At 26.3% G+C, this 27,977-nt stretch overlaps 11 protein-coding genes across 13 annotated transcripts; 8 read left to right on the top strand and 3 right to left on the bottom strand.

The window, feature by feature from the left end:
• Nucleotides 1–77: 77 nt before the first annotated feature.
• On the top strand, nt 78–1,336 carry OCT59_011135 (uncharacterized protein; the record flags this gene model as incomplete). Its single annotated transcript, XM_066136315.1, has 5 exons — nt 78–182; nt 267–404; nt 481–641; nt 721–1,114; nt 1,181–1,336. The coding sequence occupies 5 exons, from the start codon at nt 78–80 to the stop codon at nt 1,334–1,336; spliced, it is 954 nt and encodes a 317-aa protein (XP_066000949.1).
• A 41-nt stretch (nt 1,337–1,377) lies between these two features.
• Nucleotides 1,378–3,996, bottom strand: OCT59_011134 (uncharacterized protein; the record flags this gene model as incomplete). Its single annotated transcript, XM_025310183.2, has 8 exons — nt 1,378–2,445; nt 2,526–2,553; nt 2,641–2,737; nt 2,823–3,028; nt 3,095–3,277; nt 3,354–3,377; nt 3,458–3,681; nt 3,793–3,996. The coding sequence occupies 8 exons, from the start codon at nt 3,994–3,996 to the stop codon at nt 1,528–1,530; spliced, it is 1,884 nt and encodes a 627-aa protein (XP_025185019.1). The 3' UTR covers nt 1,378–1,527.
• A 282-nt stretch (nt 3,997–4,278) lies between these two features.
• OCT59_011133 (uncharacterized protein) lies at nt 4,279–5,722 on the top strand. 2 transcript variants are annotated; one of them, XM_025314431.2, is made up of 5 exons: nt 4,280–4,595; nt 4,666–4,834; nt 4,902–5,099; nt 5,162–5,317; nt 5,469–5,722. In XM_025314431.2, exons 1-5 carry the CDS (start codon nt 4,312–4,314, stop codon nt 5,598–5,600), a joined length of 939 nt encoding a protein of 312 aa, XP_025185018.1. In that variant the 5' UTR covers nt 4,280–4,311; the 3' UTR covers nt 5,601–5,722. The 2 variants fall into 2 exon arrangements, with proteins under 2 accessions (XP_066000948.1, XP_025185018.1); XM_066136314.1 differs by having other exon boundaries at nt 4,279–4,595; nt 5,162–5,722.
• Nucleotides 5,723–5,754: 32 nt separating this feature from the next.
• OCT59_011132 (uncharacterized protein) lies at nt 5,755–6,921 on the top strand. Its single transcript, XM_025314430.2, has 3 exons — nt 5,755–5,990; nt 6,060–6,188; nt 6,403–6,921. Exons 1-3 carry the CDS (start codon nt 5,790–5,792, stop codon nt 6,655–6,657), a joined length of 585 nt encoding a protein of 194 aa, XP_025185017.1. The 5' UTR covers nt 5,755–5,789; the 3' UTR covers nt 6,658–6,921.
• Nucleotides 6,922–7,249: 328 nt separating this feature from the next.
• On the top strand, nt 7,250–8,704 carry OCT59_011131 (uncharacterized protein). The gene is made up of 6 exons (XM_066136313.1): nt 7,250–7,384; nt 7,464–7,509; nt 7,614–7,659; nt 7,727–7,824; nt 7,915–8,226; nt 8,310–8,704. The coding sequence occupies exons 1-6, from the start codon at nt 7,362–7,364 to the stop codon at nt 8,442–8,444; spliced, it is 660 nt and encodes a 219-aa protein (XP_066000947.1). The 5' UTR covers nt 7,250–7,361; the 3' UTR covers nt 8,445–8,704.
• A 128-nt stretch (nt 8,705–8,832) lies between these two features.
• OCT59_011130 (uncharacterized protein) lies at nt 8,833–10,608 on the top strand (the record flags this gene model as incomplete). Its single annotated transcript, XM_066136312.1, has 7 exons — nt 8,833–8,914; nt 8,982–9,045; nt 9,116–9,485; nt 9,566–9,695; nt 9,783–9,846; nt 9,925–10,166; nt 10,238–10,608. The coding sequence occupies 7 exons, from the start codon at nt 8,833–8,835 to the stop codon at nt 10,606–10,608; spliced, it is 1,323 nt and encodes a 440-aa protein (XP_066000946.1).
• Nucleotides 10,609–10,833: 225 nt separating this feature from the next.
• Nucleotides 10,834–12,044, top strand: OCT59_011129 (uncharacterized protein; the record flags this gene model as incomplete). The annotated part of the gene is made up of 6 exons (XM_025314427.2): nt 10,834–10,877; nt 10,967–11,165; nt 11,258–11,272; nt 11,362–11,469; nt 11,562–11,814; nt 11,896–12,044. 6 exons carry the CDS (start codon nt 10,834–10,836, stop codon nt 12,042–12,044), a joined length of 768 nt encoding a protein of 255 aa, XP_025185014.1.
• A 386-nt stretch (nt 12,045–12,430) lies between these two features.
• OCT59_011128 lies at nt 12,431–14,843 on the top strand (the record flags this gene model as incomplete). Of its 2 annotated transcripts, none has more annotated exons than XM_066136311.1 (11): nt 12,431–12,524; nt 12,597–12,629; nt 12,711–12,812; nt 12,889–12,968; nt 13,031–13,146; nt 13,214–13,298; nt 13,378–13,634; nt 13,705–13,848; nt 13,932–14,213; nt 14,288–14,510; nt 14,592–14,843. In XM_066136311.1, exons 1-9 carry the CDS (start codon nt 12,447–12,449, stop codon nt 13,949–13,951), a joined length of 915 nt encoding a protein of 304 aa, XP_066000945.1. In that variant the 5' UTR covers nt 12,431–12,446. The 2 variants fall into 2 exon arrangements, with proteins under 2 accessions (XP_066000945.1, XP_025185012.2); XM_025314425.2 differs by having other exon boundaries at nt 13,963–14,213; nt 14,592–14,737.
• A 1,179-nt stretch (nt 14,844–16,022) lies between these two features.
• On the bottom strand, nt 16,023–17,238 carry OCT59_011127 (uncharacterized protein). The gene is made up of 4 exons (XM_066136310.1): nt 17,152–17,238; nt 16,968–17,025; nt 16,715–16,801; nt 16,023–16,449 (listed from the first exon to the last, which is right to left on the bottom strand). The coding sequence occupies exons 1-4, from the start codon at nt 17,191–17,193 to the stop codon at nt 16,400–16,402; spliced, it is 237 nt and encodes a 78-aa protein (XP_066000944.1). The 5' UTR covers nt 17,194–17,238; the 3' UTR covers nt 16,023–16,399.
• Nucleotides 17,239–19,914: 2,676 nt separating this feature from the next.
• Nucleotides 19,915–21,725, top strand: OCT59_011126 (uncharacterized protein; the record flags this gene model as incomplete). The annotated part of the gene is made up of 2 exons (XM_025314424.2): nt 19,915–20,053; nt 20,152–21,725. The coding sequence occupies 2 exons, from the start codon at nt 19,915–19,917 to the stop codon at nt 21,345–21,347; spliced, it is 1,335 nt and encodes a 444-aa protein (XP_025185010.1). The 3' UTR covers nt 21,348–21,725.
• A 2,046-nt stretch (nt 21,726–23,771) lies between these two features.
• OCT59_011125 (uncharacterized protein) lies at nt 23,772–25,425 on the bottom strand (the record flags this gene model as incomplete). The annotated part of the gene is made up of 7 exons (XM_025314423.2): nt 23,772–23,949; nt 24,045–24,094; nt 24,164–24,409; nt 24,481–24,489; nt 24,600–24,740; nt 24,823–25,115; nt 25,335–25,425. 7 exons carry the CDS (start codon nt 25,423–25,425, stop codon nt 23,772–23,774), a joined length of 1,008 nt encoding a protein of 335 aa, XP_025185009.1.
• Nucleotides 25,426–27,977: the final 2,552 nt, after the last annotated feature.

The raw sequence follows: 27,977 nt of genomic DNA, 5'->3' as shown, positions 1-27,977 counted from the left end.
CGCACATTATTTTTTCGAAAGTAAATTAATTTTTTTTCACCTTTATTTATTTTTATTTATTTTTGTTTGAAAATTAAATGGACACGACTTTCTTTCCTGAAACTGTCGTGAACATTGATGGGCATACTGTTAACGTTGACGAACTCGCTAAGCGCTTTGTTTTGATTTTTATTACATTGAAGGTGAAAATTCACCGTTTTATCATAATTTCTTGCCCAATTTTTTTTTGTAAATTGACACTTAATCTTTGCTGTATATAAAAAAAGGCCACATGGTGTCCTGTTTGCCCCCAACTTTTGTTAATTTTAAACTTCCATGGGTTGAAAGATGACTGTCCAACTTCTTTTTGCGATCCTTTTGATAGAACTAGAACTGTTACGGAAATACCCCAAGAGGAAATCCCAGTATGTTTCAATCCAATTCTTTTATTTAATCGTATTAGTTTATCAGATAATTAAATTACCTCAATTCAAATTTTAGCTTAATCGCTTTCTCCTTAGACAAGAGGCATTTTTTATCATTATTTGCCCAGGGCCAGTTGAATTAGTTCGGCAAATTCAAAATGATTGTAATTTCTCTAATTCTCCGTATCATTTTGTCGTAGATGAAAACCTTTCTCTCGCCACTTCAATTAATCTTAGGTACTTTATTTCTTTTCGATTTATGTATCTCTAAACATAATAACCAACCATTTTTTGAATTCTTTTTTCGGTATCAAAGAATGTCACGTAATGAAATTTGGCCATGTATCGCTCACATAATTCCAGAGACACTTGCAATACATCCTGTCTTTTTTGGACGTGGTCCCAGCTTTTATGGATATAGAGATTTGTTAACTTATTTGCGTGAGCATCGTTTACAAGTTGAAGATAACGCGGAAAAACTCATTCTTAAGGCCATGAAAGTAGAGACACGTTTGAGAAAATCCGTATTAACCGAATATTCGGTCGAGAATATACAACAGCAAATTCAAGCGGATCAGCTGCAGCAAGAACACCGAGAACAAATTTTTCCTTTCGAGTTGTTATCATCTATATTTGAATACCTTGAACCAATAGAAATTGTTAGGAGTGTTACGGCAACTTCTCGACTTTGGAGAGCAATTGGATTGGAGGTAATCATTATGAATCTAAAGCGTGAAATAAAAATCGTTTCAGAGTCTCTAGTAACTTATCCTCAGACAATAGATAATCAAATGCCATATTTTTCGCGAATTGTTATGTTAAAACAAAGGAATAAATTAATTGGAATTTATGAACTGGGACAACAAATAAATTATTTGACCAAAATTGTTGAAATTTCTCAACGTCTTTTAGTGTATTGTAATGTTGTTTAGGACATAAACTCTTGTATCTTTCAATGTAGAATTTAATTTATTTAGATTGTATGTATATAAATTATTTATTTTATACTTTGTTTAATTTTATTACAAAATTTAAAATATACTTTATACTTGTATAATCCATTAATCACGTAAAGGCTAATAAATTAACCAGTTGACCCCGGATATTGTCAATTTTATCTGTTTTAGGAATCCACAGTGACAATTCTATCTCCAATAATCGGAGCGACAGTGACCCAATCTTTTATGAATTCTGTATTTTTTGAATCTATTTCATCATCAATTATATCATCGTTATTAGATGATTCCTCATTCTGTCTTTTTATATTTTCACCTAGAGAAAGCTTTAATGCATTTTGAATAGTATGACCAGAAATGTGTTTCTGAGCTGTTTTATCACGGCCTTTTTCTGCCAGTTTTTTCCAGGTATCTGCTGCTTTTGAAACTGCTTCCTTAGTCCTAGACTCACAGCTCATATTGAATTTAATGGCATTAACATAATAAAGACCAAGAAAATATCGACGGATTAAGGTTGAAAGAATAATACCATTTTCTTCATCAACTAGGTACTGTGTATTAGGTTGAGCGAAGGCAGTATAACCATCGTAGCCAGACGCCATATAATTGCGAGTACTAACTGTGTAAATTTTGTGTAAATCTAATTTTTCTATAATATTAGGTTTGTCATAATCAGATTCAACTACACTTTCTCCCGTTGTATGTGGACTTTTCTCTGTCAACCAAACATTTCTTAGTCGATGTTCCGGTTCAGCATTTGGATTATATTCTATTTTCAAACCACTCACTACTGGAAATCTCCCTTCTTGTTTAGGTACCTTTGAAACAGCACTTTCCAAACCATCCCACAATTGTTGCCCAGTAATTCGAATAACAACTACCGTGTCTTCGAAAGGAAATATCTCAAGCAAATCTCCCAAAGTAATTTTTCCCGGTCCATAAACTGAATCTGAACGTATAGTACCTCCACATAATATCGAACAGTCTATATTATGAATGCATGGTTGATATGCGTATAACATTATATCAGCTACAAAGTTTCCAAATGCAGTTTCTCGAGTTCGAAGCTCTGTTGATCGGCAGTCCTACAAATCGATGACATAATCATTTAATTTTTCATAGATTAAATTAATTTACGTTATGTCGAAGATAATTATTGTAATACCCATTGTGTTAATGTATAAGCTATAGGTCTAAGTAATAAAATTAATGTATTTAGTATAAATTTGTTTAAAAATTACAAATTACATATTGACGAAAATTATAATCGAAAATCGTACCTGGACAATTTCGACTTAATATCAGAGGTAGCGGAATTAGTTAATTCTATAAAATGAGAATCCTCGGCAATTGATGACGTAACTTCTTGGCGCGTAACTGTGCGCGTTAATATGTAATATACATAATATAAATTTAAGCGGATAAATTCTCGAATAGATTAAAAAGCTAATGTTACGCTAACCTGCCACTTTTTTAATTATTTTGATAGTTCCTCCTTCTTCGTTGTCAATTTCTTCAACTTCACATTCTACAATACTTAATTCTCGAAAATCTGTTCCGCTCTTAACAACGCGCACTCCATTATCTTCACCGCTTCCACTTACTTCTTCTCTTATCCAACCATTGATAATTTCACAACCTTTCCCGATGTAATAAAAGTGATCGTGTCTATTACACATATAATGTCATGTTATTATTGGATAAATAATTATATTTAAATGAGAAATATTTTACCCTCCAAGAATCAAATCGATTTCATCTTGAGTTTCTCTTGCTAATAAAATGTCATTTGGCAAACGACAATGCGTTAAGGCTATAACAAGATCTACTGCATAAGGCCCTTTAGGGTCACGTAATTGTGCGGCAAGTTCCTTTCCAACAGCTATATAATCTTTATACTGTAATGCTGGTGGAAGACTAGTTTTTATAATAATTTGTTATTATCTAACAGAATTCAAATAAAGATATCAACAACAAATTGCATGTGACATACCCAGGAATAGTTTCCAACCAATCTCTATAAAATAATGGAATAGGTGTTTTTTTTACAAAATACTCATAATGAAAACAAATATGTAAGTTTCGTTTAAAACTTACTTTTCAACCAAACCGATAATTCCGAGTTTAAGATCATTCTTCTCCAGAATATGGAACTTTTTTCCGTTCGCAACCGGATTTCCACTTTCAGAATCAATAACGTTTGATAATAACCAAGGGAAATTGGTCTCTCCAACTAATGCTTTAAGGTTTGGTTCTCCGTAATCAAAATCATGATTACCCATGCAGGCAACGTCCACACCAAAATTATTCATCACTGGAATCTTTGATCACATGAACGAAAAAGTAAAAAATCATAAAAAGCGTTAACATAATACGTTTATATCATAAGATACACGTAACATACTTATGAAAGATTTGATACGATACGATACCATATGTCTGCCTTTACTGACACTACTCTCAACAGAAGGATTAAAAAGATCACCACTGAAAAATACACATGAAGAATCAGGCCCATATTTTGCACGAAATTCTTTTAAAACGGTAGCAAACCGTGCTGCTCCTCCAACAGGCTCCTGTTTCCGCGGTAGAAGGTGATAAACATCATTAAAGTGAAGAATTTGAATACCTCGCATTTTTTTTTAGTGAAATTATCTGTTATGAGCGAAATATAAGTTATTTTTGAAAAGTCTTAATTTGAAGTTTATTATATATATGATATGGTAACACTCGTTCCTGCATATATAGGATAATATAAGTTATTCTAATATTTACACGAGAAAGGATATAGTGTTCTGCAAAAAATATCGAAATATCATCTGAAAATGTTTCGCGATAGCTGTTATTAACTTAAAAGGTTAGTTAGTGAACACAACATGTTTGTGTATATAGTGAAGATTTACATAGCATCAATATTCAGTACATCAACTACAATCCCAAAACTTTTTTTAATGCCACCAGCATTGATTTCACCTTCGGAAAATGACTACATTCTTCGAGGCGTCGATTCTAATATCCGCGCGGATGGTAGAGGACGTCTTGATTATCGTCAAATAATATTGGAAACCGGTCTTATCACACAGGCCAGTGGAAGTGCTCGTTGTAGACTGGGAGAAGGAACTGACGTATTAGTTGGTATTAAAGTCGAGCTTGGTGCAGTAGAATTAGATGGTGCTGACGAAGATGTTGCTGCAATAAAAGCTAAACGGGGAAGGGTTGTCTGTAATGTTGAATGGTAAATTGAATTCATTGCTAAAAGTTATTCATGAATCATTCTTTCCTTTGCATCATTTTAAGTCTTGCAGTTCTCCAATCGCTTCCCAACAATTTGCAGGTAGAGGAGCTGACGATTTCAATAATGAGCTCACACAGATGTTGGATCGCGTGTTGAATGGCCCGCAAGGTGGTTTAAATCTTGAAAAACTCTGTATCATTCCCGGACAGCAATGTTGGATTGTTTACATTGATGCCATAGTAAGTTCACATAGTTTACACATCATATTTATTTCTCAACATTAAATATTTTTTCAATTCACTTTAGGTTTTAGACTATGCTGGAAATATATTAGATACAATATTTATGGCTACACGAGCTGCTCTTTATAATACGAAAATACCGAAGACAATTATACAGGATCGTGGTGACGGTGAAATAGAATTTGATATATCAGATGATGAAGAAGAATGGGAGAGAATTGAAGGTTGGGACAAGGTTCCTGTTGCTATCACTTTGAACAAGGTTAGATACACTTGTAAAAAAAATTTTTATTTTCATTTACTAAGAAATTTCTTTTTTTTTAGATCGGGTCACGTCATATTGTGGATGCTACGCCATTAGAAGAACTTACGACAGAAGCTAAACTGCTTGTGACAGTAAATAAGGATGGTAAAGTTTGTGGACTTCAAAAGAGTGGTGGTGGAAGCATAAATCCAAGTTTGTTAAATGACATGGTGCAGGTATTTTAAATTTACTTTTATCTATTTAATTTCTTTGCTGTTAAATTTGATCTAGTTATGTCTGCTCTTCCGATGGTAAAGAATCGTGCGTGTAAATCATTTTCTTGATAAGAACATTGCAACCCTATAAAATATTTCTAAATTTTATTAGACAGGACGATCACTAGGTCAAAGCTTGATACAAAGTTTGGATGAAATGCTCCAACGAGAAGAAAATGATATTAATCTGAAACGAGCGCGAAAAGAACGCATAGAGAAGCTTGGATTTTTTGCTGCGATATAAAATGATCAAATAACATGTTTTAGTTTTTTTTTTATTTCAAATAAAAATGAATGTTGCACAATATGAAATCATTTGACGACATAGATCATATGATGTATAGAATCATCTGATTTCTGATGTATAAAAGTTGTCTTGCTTCTATATTCTATGTTCTATATTCTTCCTCCTATAAAAACTAAAAACGATTAAATGGAAAATAAAGTACCTTTAAATTCGGAATATTTCCATTCTCGAAAAACAAATTCTTATCGCCGTCGTTCTAAGAGTTTATCTGATAATGTTGATAACGGTAAAAATAGTTCACTTTACAGCAGACGTCATCATTCTCCCCCTCCGAGACGTGCTCACCACCAACCAATTATGAAATTCAATGCTGATATGTGGATGCAGGTTCAATTCTTATATTTCCATATAATGTTTCATAATTTTCTATTGATCATTTCAAGTTGCTTTTCTTAGGAATTCAAACAAAATGTAATGGAGAAATTGTTTAAAGAAGAAAGATTCAAGGCCTTTCAAAAAAAACGAAGTGAATTAGAAAATGTTATGGATATTAGTGATGATGAAGAATGGCAGGAACAACAAAAGGTACAAAGTTATTCATTAATTGACATACGTTTTTCTGTTCTTTTTAAGTTTTATAAAACGTTGGTTTCTTTGTTGTTTTATTTTTTTGTGTGCAGATCACTCCAATGGTGATCACCCCTCAATATGTAGTAATATTTATCTTAACCACTCACCGTGGCGCAGTTGATCGCTGAAAATTATGAAACTGATTTTGGACTTTCTTTCTTTTTTAAAGTTAATCCAGTCAGTCGTTCAAAATGAATGGGAATATTATCAATCCTCTCCATATTCTCAGTACCAACTTTGGCTACAAGAACAGCAAAATCTTGCTGCGATGCAACAACAGCAAAATTTGTATAGTACTCCACAGCTACAGCAACACCAGCAACAAGAGTTTATTAATAATTTGCCTACAGAAATTGCCCAAGATGTTACGGTAAATAATTTGCCTTCAAAGTGGTTTCAATACCGAGAAAGTAAAGAGCAATGAATGTACAGCACACACATATATTTTTGATTGGATATATATATATTTTTTTAACTTTTTTTTTTCTGGGAATTTTCTTGTAAGTTTTCTTGTATTTCATTATTATTATAATAAATAACAAAAGCCATGAAAAAACAGAGTTGTAAATAAGTATTTAATCTAAAAAAATGATATTTAAAATTAAATCATAAATAAAATGATGAATTGATCTTAAAGGCTGTGTTTGAGGCGAAGCAATGGCTGTGCGATCATATTTGGTCCTAATTCATATATAACTTTTTGAATTTACTTTCATTTGTCTTTTTATCGCTCTTTAAACGATTTATCTTCAAAAAGTCTTTACGATATAATTATTTGATTCATCGTAAAAAAATTCATATCTAGAATTTGAGATTTTAGTCTCACTTTATTTGAGGCTTAGCTTCGAATTTGTTTCTTTAATCAATCGATGAACGTCTTGCAAGAAAAAACTTGATTAATTACTATTAACTGATAAACTAAAAAGCTGGCTAAGCAAATGCTCAGCCACGCGTCAGTTAACATACGGTTAATAAATTATACTACATTAATTTTTCTTATCATTTTTTCAAATTTTGGAATTCTTTCGTTCCTTTAAAAGTAACTTTATCTAATTTGATTTTATTTATTTTATTTAGAGAAGTGCTTTTCTTTAAAAAAAAAAAAAATAGTAAAAAACATTGTTAAATATGGTCCAAAGATGTTGTTGTTGGTAATTTTTCAGTATTGATTTATGAATGAATTTAGTTCGTAAACTTTTTTCTATTAAAGAAGAAAATTTTGATTTTTAGTATTAACAATCGTATTGGGACAATTCTTATTTCTCTTATTGTCCTAGTAAGTTTTTCGATTAAATATACAAATTGTTTTTTTATATCTTTAAAAAAATATATATATATATATATTCCTTTCAATCTCGTATTCACGAAAATTCAATTTAGGTTCAAAGTATGGTCGGAGTATGGATCGCTTTTCATTTCATTGATTGTAAGTACCGCTTACTTTATCTTGATCACGTGACGTGGACAATTCTCTTAAATTATTCTGCATTTAGCGGCTACGATTTTTTCAAAAGGACTTGGATATGTTCACGGTATTTGGAATATCGTTAGAGGAGTAATGGCTGTGGGAGGACTTGTTGGTGGTATTATGGTAAATGACAATTTTGTGATATTCCTTTCTACAATTTTAAGTAAAAAAAAGATGATTCATTTTACGTTCCCTTTTTTCCGTTTTATGTAGCAAAATCAAAAATTGGTTAAATTATTCTCAGTGGTTGTTAGTGTTAGCGCATTGGTTTATTTGGTATTTGGAACAGCAGTTTCAATTATTACTGCCAAAAACAAAGATAAACTTGTGGATATGTGTCTCAAAAAATTTAGTGAACAAGCACATGAAGGAAAGTATTGGAGCCCCCTTGAAAATTGGTCAAGACCATTCGATAAACGACAAGACAATGGTACAACGAATGAACAACGAGAATTATGTCAGCAAGCTGTAAAGTTTTATATTGGATTTGCTGTTGTGTATACAGTTGCCGGTTTCTTACTTATGGTAATTTATATATATATATATATGTATATATTTTGTATATATTTTAAAAAAAGCAAAAAAATTTACGCGTTTTTTTTACACAGTTCTATTTCGCATCAGTCATCTCTAATTACAATGGAGAACTCAAAAGGAAAGATATGTATAATAAAGTAAAAGCTCTTGATAATACCACTGTTGAACCAGAGAAACCCCCAAGAGGAATTGCTGTGGATTTATAAATATTATGTCAAAACTACTTATATTAATTTATTTATTTTATTTCATTTTATATTATTTATTTTACTTTTTTTATATAAATAATATTCGAATAGCTTACAAAAGGATTTTAAAGTCATAAATTTAAACAAAAAAAAAAACAAAAAAATATGTTCTTCTGGTCTTGTTTTAATTGATATGTTTCTAGAATGTAACAGTTTAAAAATAAATTTTTTCATAAATACCTGCATTCACTCCGATGTTAGTGAAAAGTCCGAACTTGAAAATCCTATTGAAAATGTAACGTGTTTGTATCAGATTTTAAAAAATTTCGATAGTTTTCTTTGAACACTTTACTCGTTTTCATCTCATTACCAATAATAGCCTTTTAAAGTTTATATATTAAAAAAGATGAGTGGCATCAGTGACGTTGAGAAACAACAATATTTTAAGGTTTTTTCTGCCCTAGGGCCCACAAATGGTTTTATTTCTGGTAAGTTAAATATACAGCTTTATAATTTATCTGACAAAATAAAGCTTTAATTATATTATCAATCTAGGTAACCAAGCTAGAAATTGGCTCATGAACTCGACTTTACCTATGCAATGGCTTGAAAGGATATGGTAGGTTTTATTTATTTTTAAAAAAAACTATATATATATTTCAACTAATACTTTTTTCTAATAAATAAAGGGATCTTTGTGATATTGATAAGGATGGTCAACTTGACTTTGATGAATTTTCAGTCACATCTAGATTGGTTAATGATTTATTGGCTCGGGTATATTCGGATGTCCCACCAACATTACCTCCTCATTTAATCCCCCCCAGTAAGGCATATCTCTTTGGAGGAAGCGGTGGTGGATTTCATGGAGGTTCAACATTAGGAATTAATTCCGGAGTATACCCTCGTACAATTAGTCCTATTCCGCAATCGATCAGCCCAGTTCCATTATCCATTAGTCCAATCCCTCAGTCAAGCAGTCCACTTCCTAACATGATGCCTTCATATTCACAATCACAGATACAACCTCCACTTCCACCTCCTTCACTACATCATCAGGTATATCAATTATAAATTAATATTATTATAAACCTTATATAAAAGATCGGCTAGAAAATTTTTAGTATTCTTAATATTAGTCGAGTAGTTATGGTAGCTTCCCAACAGCACCTTTATCCGATGATTTTGATTGGTATATGCCTCCAGCAGATAAATTTAATTATGAAAATGAATATACTAAACATGTCGGAGCTCATGGTTATGTCCGATGTAAGTTATGGTTTTTTTTCCTCCCACTTTTCTTTGATTTAACTAAAAAATTATTTTTTTTTAACTATTACTTATATTTTACTTTAGTTGCAAACTTTGATGAGCTTTATCAACGACTTGGAATACCGAGAGAAGAGTGTATAGCAGCATGGTTTTGAATTTATTTGTTATATTAGGTTTTCTTAAGTTGTATACAATCGTTAAAAATAATTTTATTATGAATATTTAGGGGTCTTGTCGATGTTAACTTTGAACAACAACTCGGAAAAGATCAGTGTCTTGTCTTCCTTCATATATTAAATCAGCGAAGTAAAGGAAAACGTATACCTGATAGTTTACCTAGTGCTTTAAAAACATCATTAGTAAGAGGAAAATTGAATTACAACTATAATGAAGCTCTTGATCCTTCATGGAAGTCAAAGACAAATGATAGTGTTAATAGTTCAACTTATGGACAATCTTCTAATTCAGGTGGTAGGTGAAAATTTAAAATTTATTTATATAAAAAATATTAAATTTAATAAAATTTAACTTCTCATTAGGAAAATTGGAAGAAGAAAAATTAGAAAAAGAATTAGCCGAATTAAATGAAAGGATAAAGAAAGCAGAAGACGCTGCATTATCTTCTTATACAAATGCTTTACAAATCTCATCTAGCGGAGGGAAAACATCAGAATATAGACAACTTTATGAATTTAAACAAAAGCAACTAGCAGAATTAAATGAAAAAGAACAGTTAAATAGAAATTTAGAAGAATGTATTCGAAAAGAACGTCTTTCAGTACGTGAATTACAAGATAACATTCAATCTTTGAAAAACCATGTAAGAACTTTAGAAAATACTTTGGAGAATAGTCAATCAGAATATAGAAGAATTCAACAAGATATTGATAATGTAAAACTTGGAAGATAATATGAGATATTAATTTATTTACTTAAAATCCTATTATTGTATTTTTATTTTAATATGAAGAAAATTTTTTAGATTTAGATGAAAAACTATTTAAATAAAAAAAGAACCAATTTTGGTAATGACGTAACTCAATGATCTGCGAAGTGTGATACTTAATTTTTTATAAAATTTTTTTATTAAATTTACCATCAATCCATGAAACTCTCTTATTAATTAATCTTAACCATGACAGATGAAAAATCCGAAAACTTGGATGATGACATTCCAAAGTATTTATTTATATTTCATTTATGAGTATATATTTTTTATTATTACTAAAATTTTAAAATTAAATAATATATATAATATGTTTATTTAGTTTATCTGAACATGCATTATCGGCATTAAATGAATTTCTTTCAGAACAAGAACAACATCAAATAAAATTTGAACAATTAAGACAAAAATCTTTATCATCTATACAAAATTATTTAGGAACAAATTCACAAAATAAAGGGAATGAGGAGCAAAATGAGGAAAATGAAGTTAATATGGAATTGTTTAAAGAAGATTGGCAGGTATGATTATGTCATTTTATGGATATGGTTATTATATAAATGAGAAGATTTAAATTAATAATTTTTTTTTTGTTCTTAACTTGGTTAATAAGTTGAGTCAATTTTGGGTTAAGTTTCCTTAATTTTAAAAAAGTCAATTTTTGTTGATTTTATTATAATTCTTAAAATGACCAAATATTATTTTCTGTTTAATTAGTATGATGAAGAAACATCGAATACATTAGCTCAAGAAGCTTTAGCTAATACAAGTCCAGATAGTCGGATAGCATGTATTAGTACACCAACAGCATTTGTAAAATTAAAAGTATTTTTCACATTATTTTTAAATAAATTTATAAAGGAATTAATTATACTTTTCATTATATTAACAATATTATTTGAAATTTATTAAAATAGTCAGTAAACCCACTTCCAAAACAAACAATTTGTCTCTTTGAATATGATACAAGATTTAATATATACGGAAATGATTTTTATGAATATGATTATAAGGATCCGACTAAATTTCAAAATTCTTTGGAATTAAAAAATTCTTTTGATTTCATATTAGTTGATCCTCCATTTTTAAGTGAAGATTGTTGTACTAAAACTATGATAACAGTTAGATGGCTTGGAAAGAAAGAGAATTGTAAAATTTTAATTTGCACAGGTAAATTATCAATTTATCTATCATTTATTATTATATACTCTCAAAAAAAAAAAAGAAATAATAATAATTATTTTTTTTTAGGTGCTGTATTGCGTGACCTTATTTATAGACTAGTCAAAGCAAAGATGACAACTTACTTTCCAAGACATAAAAGTGGATTGGCAAATGAATTTCGTTGTTACTCAAATTATGAAAGCCAAAAAATTAAATGGGTAAAAGATGAATTATAATAAAAATAAATTATATATTTAATATATATTTATAATAAATAATAAAAAAAATTACTGTATTGGCGGCTAGCCCAATAGTGTGCTCTTTATAAGTCCAACCTGATTCTTGATTCTGATCAAATGATTTGTGGAATAAACGTCGTTAATTTTTATTTCGAGTAGCTTAAGAATCTTTTTTGAAATGAAATTATATTCAGTCTAACTGAATTATCACCTGATATAATCCATTCTTTTGCAGTTTCCCCTATTTCTTAACGATTAGATAACACTTTCCATGAATTCATTCTTCTTGCTTCTATGATAATCTATGCGAAACGCGTTCAAATCTGTGTTACGTAAAAGATCTGAAATATTTATATCAATGCCCGTGATTGAAATTTTTTGCTATTTCATATTTTCGCAATGTTAAAAAGACTGTTACGTAGACCTACGCTTCAACAATCTCTAAAAACTAACCATGGTTTATCAAGTCTTTTATCTGTATGTATTTTATCATTTTATGACCCCTTTTTTCAATTAAATTTTTAAAACTTTTTCTTTGTGAACTTTAAGAGAGGCTATGCTTCTAGCGCAGCTCAAAAGGAGGTATTGAAAAAATAATATTTTTTTTAAAAAAAATTTTTTTTATAGTCATAAAAGCTTATCTATTTGCTTTATTATTATTAGTATTTGAATAAACATTTGTCGGAAATTGACCCAGAAGTTTTCGACATCATAGAAAAAGAAAAAAAGCGACAACGCGAGAGTATAGTACTTATTCCATCAGAGGTGAATTTAATTTACCTAATTGTATTCACTCTTATTACTTACTATTCATGTTAATATTTATAAATTAATTATCAAGAATTTCACGTCACGCGCGGTTATAGAAGCTTTAGGCTCTATTATGCAAAATAAGTATTCGGAAGGATATCCGGGTGCAAGGTATGAAATTTGATTCTAAAAAAATTGTTATCATTTTTTTTTTATAATTGGCTTTTTTTTAGATATTATGGTGGAAATGAATTCATTGATCAGGCAGAAATTCTGTGTCAGAAGCGAGCTTTAGAAGCTTTTAATTTGAAAGATTCTGAATGGGGTGTAAATGTTCAGCCTCTATCAGGTAGTTTTAATAATTCATAAATTATTTCAAATATGATATCTCAATATTTCTTTTTTATATTATGTAGGATCACCGGCCAATTTATATGTGTACAATGCTATATTAAAGCCTCATGAACGGTTGATGGGATTGGATTTACCACATGGTGGACAGTAAATATTTTTCAATTAATCATTGTAGTAATTTCAAACATTTATAAAATTTTTTTTACTTAAAAATTTATTTAATTAGCTTATCACATGGATATCAAACAGATACTAAGAAAATTTCAGCAGTTTCATCCTACTTTGAGACTTTACCATATCGGTTAAATGAAAAAACGGGGATAATAGATTATGATGCCCTCGAAGCTTCGGCGGTATTATATCGACCAAAGGTTATTATTGCTGGTGCTAGCGCATACCCAAGAAATTATGATTATGCACGAATGAAGCAAATTACAGAAAAAGTGAATGCATATTTAATTGCAGATATAGCTCATATTAGCGGTATGTTTTGCAATTGAAATTTTATGGTTTGGTACACAAATGTCTAAGAATTTTCATTTTTATTCTTTAGGTTTAATTTCTGCTGGGGTTCTTCCTTCGCCATTTGAATTCGCCGATATCGTCACAACTACAACGCATAAGTCTCTTAGAGGTCCACGTGGAGCATTAATATTTTACAGGAAAGGTGTACGTAAGGTTGATAAGAAAGGAAAAGGTGATTATGTGAATAATTATTCGATTAACTTCTTTTAGATTATCAGGCATCGTTAATTTTTTTGTTTGTTTTAACTTGTAAAGTAAATCCTCCCTATCTATAATGATCAAAAAGAAATCTTGTATGATCTTGAAAATCCTATCAACCAATCTGTATTTCCCGGACATCAGGGTGGGCCACATAATCACACTATCACTGCACTCGCCGTAGCACTCAAGCAAGCTAAATCTCCAATTTTCAAAGAATACCAACAGCAAGTATTAAAGAATAGTCTTTCATTCGCCGAAGCATTTAAGAAAATGGGATATAATTTAGTTTCGGGTGGTACAGATACACATCTGTTGTTAGTGGATTTAAAGTCAAAAGTGAGTTTGAATATGAACAAGTTCAATGAAATGTTGACATTACGCGAATTTTAATCACTTCAATCTTTTTTTAGAATATCGATGGCGCGCGTGTGGAACGAGTCCTTGAATTGGCAAATATTGCGGCTAATAAGAATACAGTTCCTGGTGATAAGAGTGCCTTTATACCAGGAGGATTACGTGTTGGTACACCAGCCATGACAACACGTGGTCTTAATGAATCTGATTTTGAAAAAATTGCAGAATTCATTGATCGTGGTGTCAAATTAACTGTTGATATAAAAAAGAAAGTTACGGGTAAAAACAATTAATATATATACATAACTTTTAATAATTAAAGTAATATAAAAAAATATTTAATAATTTTTGTATTTGTAGGGACCAAACTCCTAGATTTTAAAGAGCATTTGGGTGATCATGGTTCCAGTGAACCACTTATTAAAGATTTAAAGGATGAAGTAATAAATTTTGCAAAAAAATTTCCTACTATTGGTTTTGATGAAAGTGAAATGAAATATGCATAAATAATATCGAAGCAGTCTGTAAAATCTATATTAAACCTGATCTTTGTGCATATTACAATGTAGTTTATATTGTAAATTTTTATATTATAAAATTAAGTCAACAACAAAGTTCGAATTTAGTAAATTTAGTGATTTAAATGGTTTATTCGTACATAATAAATTGTACAATTACAGTGATTATTATTTGTATAGTATACATAATGAGCTACAAAATATTTTCATTTTCTGAATGGTACAATGTGACAAATTCTCAAATCTTAAAAACCTAATTCCATTATAATATAACCTAATATGACTTAAACTAACTAAACATATCATTTGTTTGTGGGAATAAAGAGACAAATATTTGACCATGTGAAATTATTGATTAATTCGTATCTTGTATCGTGTTTTTATAAACTTTTACGATTCTAACATAGGAATATATATTTATATTTTTCATAAAAATTATTAAATATAAGGGTTCATTAATTTTTATAGGCGAAAATTATAATATTACGAAAAAAAAAATAAAAATAAAAATAAAAATAAAAAAAATTGAAAAAAGAAGCGATCCAAACGATTCAATTAAATGAAGAAGGTTATTGTGATACTTGATGATGATGATGAATAAAATGATTTATAAATATATATATAAGTTATATAATAATTTATTTAATCTACACTAATTCATGTGAATCGGGTACTAAAAAAAATATACTATTATATATATATATATATATATATATAACATCATAATTTCGATCTATAGTTCTAAAAACATCTCTGTTTTATCCCGTAAAATAGGTTAAATCATAATTGAATAAGTAATCATTTTCAGAAAAAGGTTTATCAAAAATTAAAAGATCTTGATTAAAGTCGTCATTTCTAGAAGTAAGTTTATCAAAAATTTTCATTAATTGAATCAGTAAATCCATTTTTTTTTAATTTTTCTCATCATCAATTAAAATGAATCATAAATGGTATTATAATAATATTACTATATTATCTATCATTTTATAATGAATATTTTTTTAGAATTGATATGTTATAATAATAACAATTATAACAATCAATTAAATTTAATACATTATGATCACCTTTCAGATTAATCCTATTTCAATTAAAAATTATATATCAAATATATCTAGACAAATCCTATTTTGTAAATTTCACCCCCCTGATGATACTCGAATTTATTCCAATTTCTAGAATCACATATTCAACAAATTGATTGGATTTTACCAGGGGTTCCTCCTATCTATCAACTAATAAATTTATTGAAATTCCATTAGTAATAATAAATGTAATTGAATATATTTTATTGGGGATCAAGCCATCAAAAATTTTTGTAACAAATTGGATTATAAGATTACCAATTACTAGGTAAGAACAAAAACGAAGAAATTATTAGATAATAATAATCATCCTATTTCCTAGATTTTTTTTCCAAGTAAGGAGAGTACAGTACGTTTTTAAAAACTATAATCTTAAGATTTCAATTAAATAATTAAATAAATTAAATATAAAAAAAGAAAAGAATTCCTTAAAATAGTATTTTATTATAAAAATAAGAAAAGAAAGAAAAAAAAAAAAATTTTTTTTGATCTTTGTTATTTCTTCCTTAAAAAGTTAAGAACAAAATCATTTTAATATTTCTTTTTTTTTTTTAAAAAAAAAAAATTACTCGGGATCTTCAAATCCTGATGGCACATTTCGTGGACGTTTTGGCACTAAAAACAAAGTAATAAAAAGAAATAAATACAATACATAATGTATTAATAATCATTTCATAATTTTAAAATAATTTTAATGATTGTAAAATGAAACAAAAATAATAAAAAAAAAAGAAAAAAAAATATTTTTTTTTTTTATTTTATTATATGCATAAAATAAACTTGAATCATGCATGCAATAATCAAATCAATAAATCAATAGAACACCAAATAATAAATAATACAATACAAAACAAAAAAAAAAATAATAATAATAATTTACTAGGATAAGTAGTTGGTATAGGTTCAGAAGGAATATAACCAAAATATTTTCTACGAATAGGTGGTATAACTACAGCTCCAATTGGTCCTATTTGAAAGGAAGAAAAAAAAAAAAAGGCTTAGCCAAATTACTTTAAAAGGAAAATAAGATAAAAAATAAAAAAAAACATTAAACTATTTAAAAAAAAATATTAAAAAAAAAAATAAAATAAAAATGAAAAAAAATTTCCATTTTTCTTTTTCTTTCATCTTACCAATTATCCCAATACCAACAGCCCATGTGTAACTTGGATATTCTACTGATACGCGACGCTATTATTATTATTATTCATTATTGTTATTATTATTTACGATTTCAATAAATAAAATCGGAAACATTTTGCCGCTTTTCTTTATATTATACTTTTGATACAATATAATTTATTAAAAGTTTCATACCAAAAAATTTATTGGTCCTAAAATATATGTCGCCATTAACATAAAAAAAAAAAAAGTACAAAGTGAATTTGCCAACAAAATCAATAACAAAAAAGAGAGAAGTTGTAAGGAAAAAAAAAAAAAAAAATAAATATAATCGAAATAAGAATATTGTGTTACTTATCACAAATATTATGAATAATAAAATCAACAAATTAAACTTATTAGACGCATGATCTATTTTACACAATTCAACCAATTAAAAAATGGTCAAATATACAGGATCATCGGAAAATTTTTAACCGGGTCGTAGAAAATTCCCCGGTTTGTTTCAAAATTTTTTTTTTTTAAAAGCAAACTTTCATAAATAAATTTTATTCGGATTGTTTATCCGAAAAAGTTAACTCAGGTAAAAAAGAGATTTTTGAATTTAATTGTTTAGCGACATAGTTGCTTATAAAGAAAATATTCCTTTTGGGTCATGCAAATTGAACCCGGAAACTTCTAAACGAGGTTCCTGAAACTTTAAACAAAAGCAAAAAAAAAAAATTGTAAACTAACAAAGGTGCATAAAAAAATTATTTACTTTGTTTTTTAATCTTTCCTTATTCGGAAAATTTAAAAAAAAAATTTTTTTTTCTTCAAATTTACCAATCGAAACGAAACAAATTTAAACAAAGTTACTAGACATTTTTTTTCAAAGATCCGACTTTATTGTTAAAAAAAAAATTTTCAACTTAAAAAAAAAACCCAAAGGGATCGTCTCTTTTAAGAAGAATCCGGTAAAAAAAAATAAAAATAAAAATAAAAATAAAAATAAAAATAAAAATAAACATTACATTAAATATGTCAAATCAGAATTCTCAAATAAGAAAAATAAAAATTGATAAGAAAAAAAAATGTAACAATATTAACAAGGTAACAAAAAAAAAAAAAAAAAAATTTTTTTTTCTTTTTTTTGATTAAAAAAATAATAAATACAAACATTTAAAACAATGTAAAATACATGACTGATAACATATTAAAGTTTATCTGATTAAAATTTATACTGTATATAATAAATAACATGTGAGGAATAATTAGATTAATGATTGAGCGAATGATATGAAATTTTATTAAATAAAAAAAATATAAATATGAAAAAAAAAAAAACTTAAAATCCTTAAAATCGATATTTATATAACATTTGATCGAAGCTATTATTGGATCTTCCACATACAGTACAGTATAAAACTATAAAACTGCAATTCAAAATTTTTTTTTTCTTAAAAAGAAAAGAAAAATGGAAAAATCATGGATCTCTGAACGCCACCACACCTTGAATTAAGATTATATTCAACAAATCAAAATGATTAATCCCCCCTATTTTTATTCATGTATCAAGATATCTATCTGTTATATGCTCGACAATTATTTATATGAAAGTGCGCGAAATAAATAAAAAAAAAAAAAAATTTTCATAATGGCAAATATAGCATAAAATCTCAGGCTTGGCACCGAAAAAGGTATCACGCGATATTGTTTCGTTACACAATTATACATTTGCACTTTACAAGGGTTCATTCTAATACCCATTTTATTTTTAATTTATTTATTATTTACTTTTATTTATTTATTTATATTTCTTTCATTATTATTAAAAAAAAAACACCACCAAATGTCCATTCTGGCTAATAATGACATAACGGATTATCAAATATGTACATTCTTTATTTTATTTAATTCATTACTACAATAGTTATTTATATAACGAATATCATGGAATAATTTATTGATTAGACGTTAATGGCGTACGATTCGGCTAGTTTTCTTGTGTTTCATTTCCCTTTTACACGTTTATATTTTTGACCAAATAAAAAAGAAATTTGTCCGAATATGGAAAAAATAGTAAAGATTTTTTTGGCGGTATTGTTCAATCGAAAAAAAGTAATGCTTAATCATCTTTTTATTAGTTTATTGCATCTGATCTATATTAACATGTGGTCTTTTTTATCAATTAATTGATATATTTGATAAATTTTTAATTTTTGCACTTTTTTTTTTAAAATTTTTCGGTCTAATCCTTTATGTATACTTTTTGCCGTACAAATTATTCATAATTTCTTTTGTAACCGTTTCCCTCCGTTCTCCTTTTTTTACAGTAGGGTCCCCTTTTTTTCTTGTTCTTCAACAAACAAATAAACGGGGTGATCATCTCCTTAGTAGAAAAGTAAAAAAAAAAAGTGGAGAAAAAAAAAGCATCCATTTCCCAAATTGTGTTTGGTATCCTATTATCTTTTGGTATAATATATATTTTAATCTCATGACTATTATCCATTTATATCATTCATATAAATTATAATACAAAGTATAAATAAAATAAATTAAAATATTTTTTTTTTTTTTTTCTTTTTATTTTTATTTTTATTTTTATTATTATTATTATTTTTTTTTTTTTAAATATTTTTTTTTTTTTTTTTTTTATCTGCACTATTAGATTTTTTTTTTCCCAGAGGATTCCGTGTTGCAAATAAAGAAAAAAAAATTTTTTTTCAGTTTTTTTTTTCTGCTTATATAAAGGATCAAACGTTCCGTTTGGTTCCAATAAAAAGCACAGAAAAATTTTTTTTTTTTTTTTTTGCATCAGATTTTATCATCATATAACTCCTCATTTTTTTTTTATAAAAAAATTTTTTTTTCTTCACGAATAATTTTTTTTTCTCTTCACGGACAATTTTTTTTTTGAAAACAAAAATACTTGTAAACAAATCCATTTTTTTTTCTTAACAAAAAAAAGAGGTAATTATGGGTCTTCCTATGTACGTTTCGCCATCTATATCAAAGAGACAGCTTCCGTCAAAACAACCGACGTCACCGCCGTATACACCTCAAGCCGAAGAGAGCTTTGACGAAACTTTTCAAAATGCTAGAACAAGCGTTTTTGGTAATGGTCGCGTCCTATTTCATCGTTAACTTTTAACAGAAATTTGATTTTTCGTTTTTTTTTTAAATCTTAACCTTTTTTTTTCATATATTTTGTAGATATACCAGAATCTCAAACAGAATCAACACAAAGAAGTCAAAGGTCAAGAAGGTCATCTTCATTACCTTATACCTTAGTTCAACAACATATACATAGACTTCATCAACTTCATCAACTTCATCGTACAAGAGAACAACAACATATTTCAACAAATTTGGCCTCAAGGCGTGGATTAAATTCTGCTCACCATTTAAGTCTTAATCATCGTACACAGATACAACAATTACAACAAATGCAAGCTGCTGCACAAGCAAGACGTGAAAGTAATTTTGATAATTCTAGGAATTTTAGGGAAGAAAGATCAGATGATTCTCATGATGAAATGCTTGATTTATCTTTTGATGATATCGTTTCTTCATTAGATAATAATAATTATAATTTTGGTGACATTCAAAGGAATAATGATGATAATAATAATAATACTAATAGTAGTAATAGTAGTAGTAGTAATAATAATAGTAGTAGTAATAATAATAATAATATTAATAATAATATTAATAATAATAATAATAATGACAATAATAGTAATAACTCACATCATCATCATCGTTCTTCAAGTTCTTCAAGTTCTCCAAATGTTGCGTTAGATAATGTTATAAGGAGAGTAAATTTATTAAGACAAATTTCTCAACAACAAGAAATGAGAAGTATGAGGTCTTCATCTAGACATCATAGATCATCAACAGGACATTCTTCTGGAAGATCATCAAGAATGACTTCACAAAATACAAATGTAGATCGAAGAAGGGATGATTTAATTCAACGTGGAATTGATATGCCCTCATCACGTCATCATCAAATCCCTGATTCAAATTTATTATATGAACATAGTGTACCATTTCCTCCCATGCAAAGACTTTCAGCATGGCATACTCGTAGGGGAGTTAATTGGTCAGCTGTTGATCCACCTCCCGTTCAGAGAACGGAACGAAGATCATCATTCACTGACGATTTTTATTCAGAAATTCCTCATCAATATGATTCAGATGACCATCATCTTTCTCGTATAATATCACCAATACCTAGGAGGTATGATTCTAGATTTCCTGCTACTTTATCATCTTTACCTATTGGAAATGATCATGGATTATTATTAGAATCTGATAATAATAATAATAATAGTAATAATAGGACAAGTAACAATGATTCAATCGGGACAGAACCAAGAGGTTCAGCATCAGGAGAAGTTTGTTAGTTTAATTATAAATGTTTGACCGATTTTCAAAACTCACAAGATTTATAATAACAAATATGCAAAGTCATTTATTTCTTGACACAAAAAATTTACATTTTTTATAATATATTTTACACTGATATAATATAAATAATCAAATAATTCATTTTTATCCTTTATGATGTTATAAAGGATAAAAATAACAAAAATTGGTGGGATGGATGGGGTCATATTAAAATTTATCAAACTGTATTAAAATTGTACAACAATTCGTAAAAAAAACCAAAAAAATCATTCTCATTTATTTTTTCCTCAATTGTATTTTTCTTTCGAAATTTTTTTTTCTTCAAGTTAGCTTTATTAATAATATGCATGAACTTTTTTCTTCACAAGTTATTCAACAAAAAAAAAAAATTATAAAAAAATTGTAAAAATAATAAAAAAATTTAAAAAAATTAAGGAAGCTTTTTTTTGAGAAAAAAAAAAAAGAATATCATTTTTTTTCCCTGAGTACAAACAAAAATACAAGATGTCATATTACCATGTATTAACTTCTTTTGTAAATTGATGATAAGATGGTCTGTTCTCATTTATTTACAATTTTAACTAACAAAAACTTGTAATTTTTTTTTTTTTTAAAAAAGTGGCACAGCAATTTGTTATTATCGTACTGTGTGATGCCTTTGTACTTTTTGATAATCCTAAACCGAGATTGATTAGACCAAATGAACGCCATTTCATTATTATTGATGTTATTGATATCCGCCTTTATGCCGTTATTCTAAAATTAGTAAATAGTATAAAAAAATTAGCTCGTGAAAATTTTTCAAAAGATTGATTTTAATACTTGTTATCAACAAATTAGCATTTACTGCACATTTTGCATATTTTTTTAGTTTTTTTAGTTTTGCAACATTTTTTTTTTTTTTTAATTTTTCTAATTTTATAATTTATTTGTAAAATTATGTGCGGCATGTACGGCACAAAAAAAAAAAAATAATTGCATACAAAAGCAAATGTATGTTTTTTTATCCTGATGAATATTCCGATGAATATTTTCCATATCTTAACTTGATTTTTAACCTGTTCTTTTTTTTTTTTTTATAAAGATAGTATTAGATGAAATATAATAACATATATTTCTATATAAAGACACAATGATTTCTAATATTGAGGAAAAAAGACGTATTTATTAAAATAAAATATAAAACATTATATACATATATATATATACATATATAAAAAACATTATCTGTTATAATCAATCAATCAAATCAATAATTTTTAACTATAATAACATAATTGTTTTTTTTTTTTTTCGTGACAAATGGAAAATCTTTTTTTGGTAATAAATTGAAAAAAAAAAAAGTTTTTTTTTTGAAACTCAAAAAAAAATTTTTTTTTGATTTATACCTTATAAATATAAATTATTTTAAATAAACAATTAGGTAAAAAAAAAAAATTTTATTTATACATTATTATTTATCTTTTATCTGTTGTCAAAAAAAAAAAAAAAAAAAAAAATTTTTTTTTATTTGTCCCTCCCAAAAAAAAAAGAGGAGGCAAAATAATCAATTATACATAAAATATAAAAAAAATCTCTTTGATTTTTCCTTTTTTAAGAAAATCGGATTTAAATCACGCTATTATTATATTATTATTATTATTTATTATTATTATTATTATTACTTTATTTATTTGTATTATTTATTTGTATAAAAAATATTTTTTTTTTTTTTTTATCTTGATATAAATATATTTATTATCTTGATATATGATATATAATATTATACTGTAATAACTGTATATATTCGAAAAATATATATATATATATCGATATATATATATATACATACGATATATATATATAAAGTATTTATGCGGTATTTATACAGTATGTGTATGTATGTATGCGAATATTGGGTGAAAGAAATATTTATTTTAGTACGGGTTATTTCAGGCTAATTTTTTTTTTTAAGTTTTATTTTTTTTATTTTTTTTTTCATCGTAACTTTAAATTTTAATTTTTTTTTTTGGTCAGAAAAAAAAATATTTTTCTAAAGTTCTTTTCTTTTTTTTTTTTTAGATTGGTTTAGGGCGTAAAATAAATAAATAAATAAATAAAATAAAATAAAATAAATTTTTTTTTTTTTTGACATTATTATTAAATTATTTACTTGATCTTCGACTTACTCTTTTGTTTTTCACATATTTGATTTACATATTTATTATATCCAGTTATAATGTTATAATTATAATTTTGAAAAATTATAAATTTTTTTTTTATTTAAATTAATTAATTTGATAAAAATGTAATTATATGGAAAAAAAAAAATAATAATGATATAATAATAAAAATAACGTATGTAATTTTGATTCAATAATTTAACACATTTGTAGTACAAATTCCAAAATATGTAATTTCTATTTACAGGAATTTATTTATCATGAATCTCTGAAATTAAATTGAGGTGGTGGTAGGTTATCTAATATTTTATCAATTTCTACCATGAATTCAGGTGTTAACTTTGGTAACAATGCAACAGCTCGAAGGTTTTCTTCCATTTGTTCAGGTTTGGATGCACCGGTAATTACTGTATTGACTTTTGGATGTTTCATACACCTTTTTTTTTTAAAAAAAAAAAGAGGAAAATTTAATCAGTCACATGATCATTTTCTTTATCAAATTGATCTAAGATTTAAAATTTGATAATCTACCAAGCAAGTGCCAATTGGGCTGGTGTAGCACCTATTTTATCAGCGATCGGCTATATCAAATAATCATTAATATGGATGTGAAACAAATTTTTTTAGTATATATACACTTATATATTTACCTTCAATTTCTTCACTTTTTCAATTTTGGTTCTTCCTTCTTCACTTAATAAACCTTCTCTTAAACGTCTCATAACAGCATTATCTGTTAATGCCATTCGAGAATCTTCTGCAATACGTTCATTATGCTTTCCTGTCAATACTCCACTAGCAAGAGGTGACCAAGTAGCGGCACCCATTTTAAATTCATTAAACAAATATTCATATTCCGATTCAACCCGTTCACGATGAAACATGTTGTATTGAACCTAAATAGAATAATAAAGCTAAAATAAATAAATATATTTATTTATTTATTTATTTAAATGTTCCAACTTACTTGTTCAGCCTATTAAAAAATATTTTTATAAAAAAAAGATTAATAAACGAGATATTTACGAGATATTATATATATATATATATTTTTTTTATATCAAGTTTGAAGTAAAAAAAAATTACCAAAGGAGGGATGAGATTCAGTTTATGAGCTATACCATGAGCTTCCATGATTTGTTGAGCCGACCATTCTGAAGTTCCCCAATATAAAGCTTTTCCCTTGTCAATTACATAATTGAAAGCACGAACTATTTCATGCATTGGCTTTAGAAATTAATTTACAATAAATTAATACATTAATATGTAACTTAATGACTTATAATATCAGACTTATAATAATACTTACAGTATCAGGATCAGGTCTATGAGCGAAAACCAAATCAACATATTCTAATCCCAATCTTTTTAATGATGCATCCAAACCTTCAATTATATGTTTTCTTGATAAACCTCTATCATTTGGCCCTTTACCTCCCCAAAAAATTTTTGTGGAAATCACAAAATCCGAACGTTTCCATTGTAATTTTTTAATTGCGTTACCCATATCAATTTCGGATTTTCCACCTGCATAAACTTCAGCGGTATCGAAATAATTGATGCCATTATCAAAAGCAATCTGCATGATTTTAAGAGTCATTTCTTCATTGAATGAACAAAGAAATGGATAAATTTGGTTGGAATACAGGTTAAATTTAATGAATATACATATTTCAGTATATACATATAAAAAAAAAAATAATAATTCAGTTTGAATTTAATGTATATACATATAAAAAAAAATTTTTAAAGTTTAGATCGAATTCAATTCATCAAACAATCATTTGACATAATATATATTTATTAAAACATTTATTTCACCTGGTGAAATTTGTTGACCGAAAGTGACCCATCCTCCCACAGAAAGAACCGAGACTTTGAGCCCGCTATGACCAAGATATCGATAATCCATATTATCAATTACTTTATTTCCTTTAATATATTCCCACTCCAGTTTGAATTATTGTTTTTGTTTTCTTTTTATTTTTTTTTTATAAATAAAATAAATTAAAAATAATGTTTTGAAGGAGTAATCGAGTAACCTAACCAAATAACTTTTTATATTGAACTTATATTTATATATAGTGCTCGTTGTTTTAAACCTTCTAAGGTATAAGAAAGAATTATAAATGATTTTTTTTTTTAATAAAAAACAATATGGGATAATATAGGGATGTTTTTTTGATCTGTAAATATGGAAATGTGGTCGATTTTCGTTTGTTTATATACTCCATTTTTTTTATTTCGCTAGTATAAACAGTAAAATTAATACACGAGCTTTAAAAAAAAAAAAAGATGTAATACCGATAAGTTTATCAACTTCTGTATTTAATACAAATACAACCCGAAAAAGTATTAAGATTGCTGAGATTGATAAATAATTTTCCGCCAAAAGTATAAAATTTGATATGGGGAAAAACGTTTTACCATGGTTGAAACCGAAATAAGTTTGGAGAACAGTTCTAGAACTAAGAATCACGGTCTATTAAAGTTTTTCTGATAACGTATAACTTGTATAACTTGTTACAAAGCATAAAATTTATCCAATTTATTTAGCCTAAACGATTAACCGTATTACATAATTACATAAGGATGGAAAATTTCCCTATTTTGTTAACATAAAGAGAAATTTTTTTGATTGATTAAAAACGGTTATTTGATTGATTAATCAATAATGTAATATGATAAAATGTACTGGTAAATGGTAATTTATTAACTTTTTAGTTTTATTTTAACGAAATATTTTTAACGAATTCGGGTTAAATTTTTTTTTTTAAAAAAATTTTGAATTCAATCTTTCCCAATGATGGAATTTTGATTTATCATACATTTTTTATCATTTTTATCATTTTTTCTCATCGGAAAATTCAAAATAATCAAAATCATCAATTATTCATCATTTTAAGCCCCAAAAAAAGAAATTGTTGACAAAATTTATAAATGTTTACAAATCAAAATTTCACCATTTTAGTAAATAAATTATTAATATAATTATTAATCTTTTATTTATACTTTCATTATTAGGAGAAATAAAATTGAAATTGTAAAAATTGTAACAAATAAAGTAATTTACAAAAAAAAATAAGAATACAATAATTAGTAATTTTAAAAAAAAAATGTTTTAAATTTTTTAATATCAATACAATAGATAATAGATAAAGAAAATTTAAATATAATAAATAATAAAAAATTAAGTATAACAAATAATTTTTTTTTTTTTGTGTTTTAAAGTCATTTGTAATGCTTTGTTATAAAACAATCATAGCTATACATGTTTTTTTTTATTTAATGGCAAATATCTAATTTTATTAAATGATAAAATAGTAAAACAGATTTGTATATAAATAAAGTCTATAAACAATTAACTTTTATAATAAAGATTGCTATATTTTATTATTATTTTTTTGCAAGGTAGTGCAATTTATTAATTATATATAAGATTTTACTATACAATAATTTTATTATTAATATAAGACTAATTATTTTAACTCAAAGTAATTATAATTATATAATTTTGCTTAGTCAATTGAATTCTTTAAATTCTTTGCTATAATTTTATAATAAATTTGAAATAAAAACTAAAAGGTTTATTATATTAAGAGCTGATTGTATATTATTTTCATTTATTAAAATCATATAAATTTGCATTATTAAATATAGAAATTATACTAAAAATTATTAAAAATAATTTGAAAAGTAAAGATTTAACTTATTTTCTTATTATTATACTAATTTAAACTTATTAATTTTATAAATAATAAAAATTAAAAGTTTTTACTAAAATAAAATTATTTAATATAACTACTTTAAAATAATATTATATTATTTTTTTTAAAGAAAATTTATATATAATATTCATCAGTATTCATTTTATTGTTATTAACAATTAATTAAAAATGATTTGTCAATAAAATATTTATTTACATAGTATATAAATTTGCATTGTAAGCAGATAATCTTTCATGAATTATAATTAAAATATTATATTATTTTTTATTATATAAATAACAATTTTATAGATTTTCAGTTATTTTTAATTTATAATTATAATTATTACTTATCCATTATATTTTTAATTTGCAAAAGTAAACTTTATATTCATTCTTTTAAAATTACTTATATAATTTTATTTTTATTAAAATAAATAATTATTTAATATTATATTTCCTATTTTTTAAAAAAATAATATTTTAAAAATCCTATTTGTTATATTATTTATTATATAGTTTAATAATAACTAAAAATTGAAAACTAATACATTAAAAAATTAATAAATTACAAAATCTTATAAATTTATATTTTTAAATTTTTTTTTATTTATATAAATTATAAAAATTATTAATATAGATTATGATGATTCTATATAATCTGATAGCTACTATAGGAGGATATAGGTGAATTTCATAGGGTGATAGTAGGGCACGAGAGCAATCTTATGGATGGGAACCAGTTTGGAGTTTTAAA

The sequence above is a fragment of the Rhizophagus irregularis genome, chromosome 19 (assembly GCF_026210795.1).
Source record: "Rhizophagus irregularis chromosome 19, complete sequence".
Classification (NCBI taxonomy): Eukaryota; Fungi; Glomeromycota; class Glomeromycetes; order Glomerales; family Glomeraceae; genus Rhizophagus; species Rhizophagus irregularis.
This window is presented reverse-complemented; position numbering and strand designations above follow the sequence as displayed.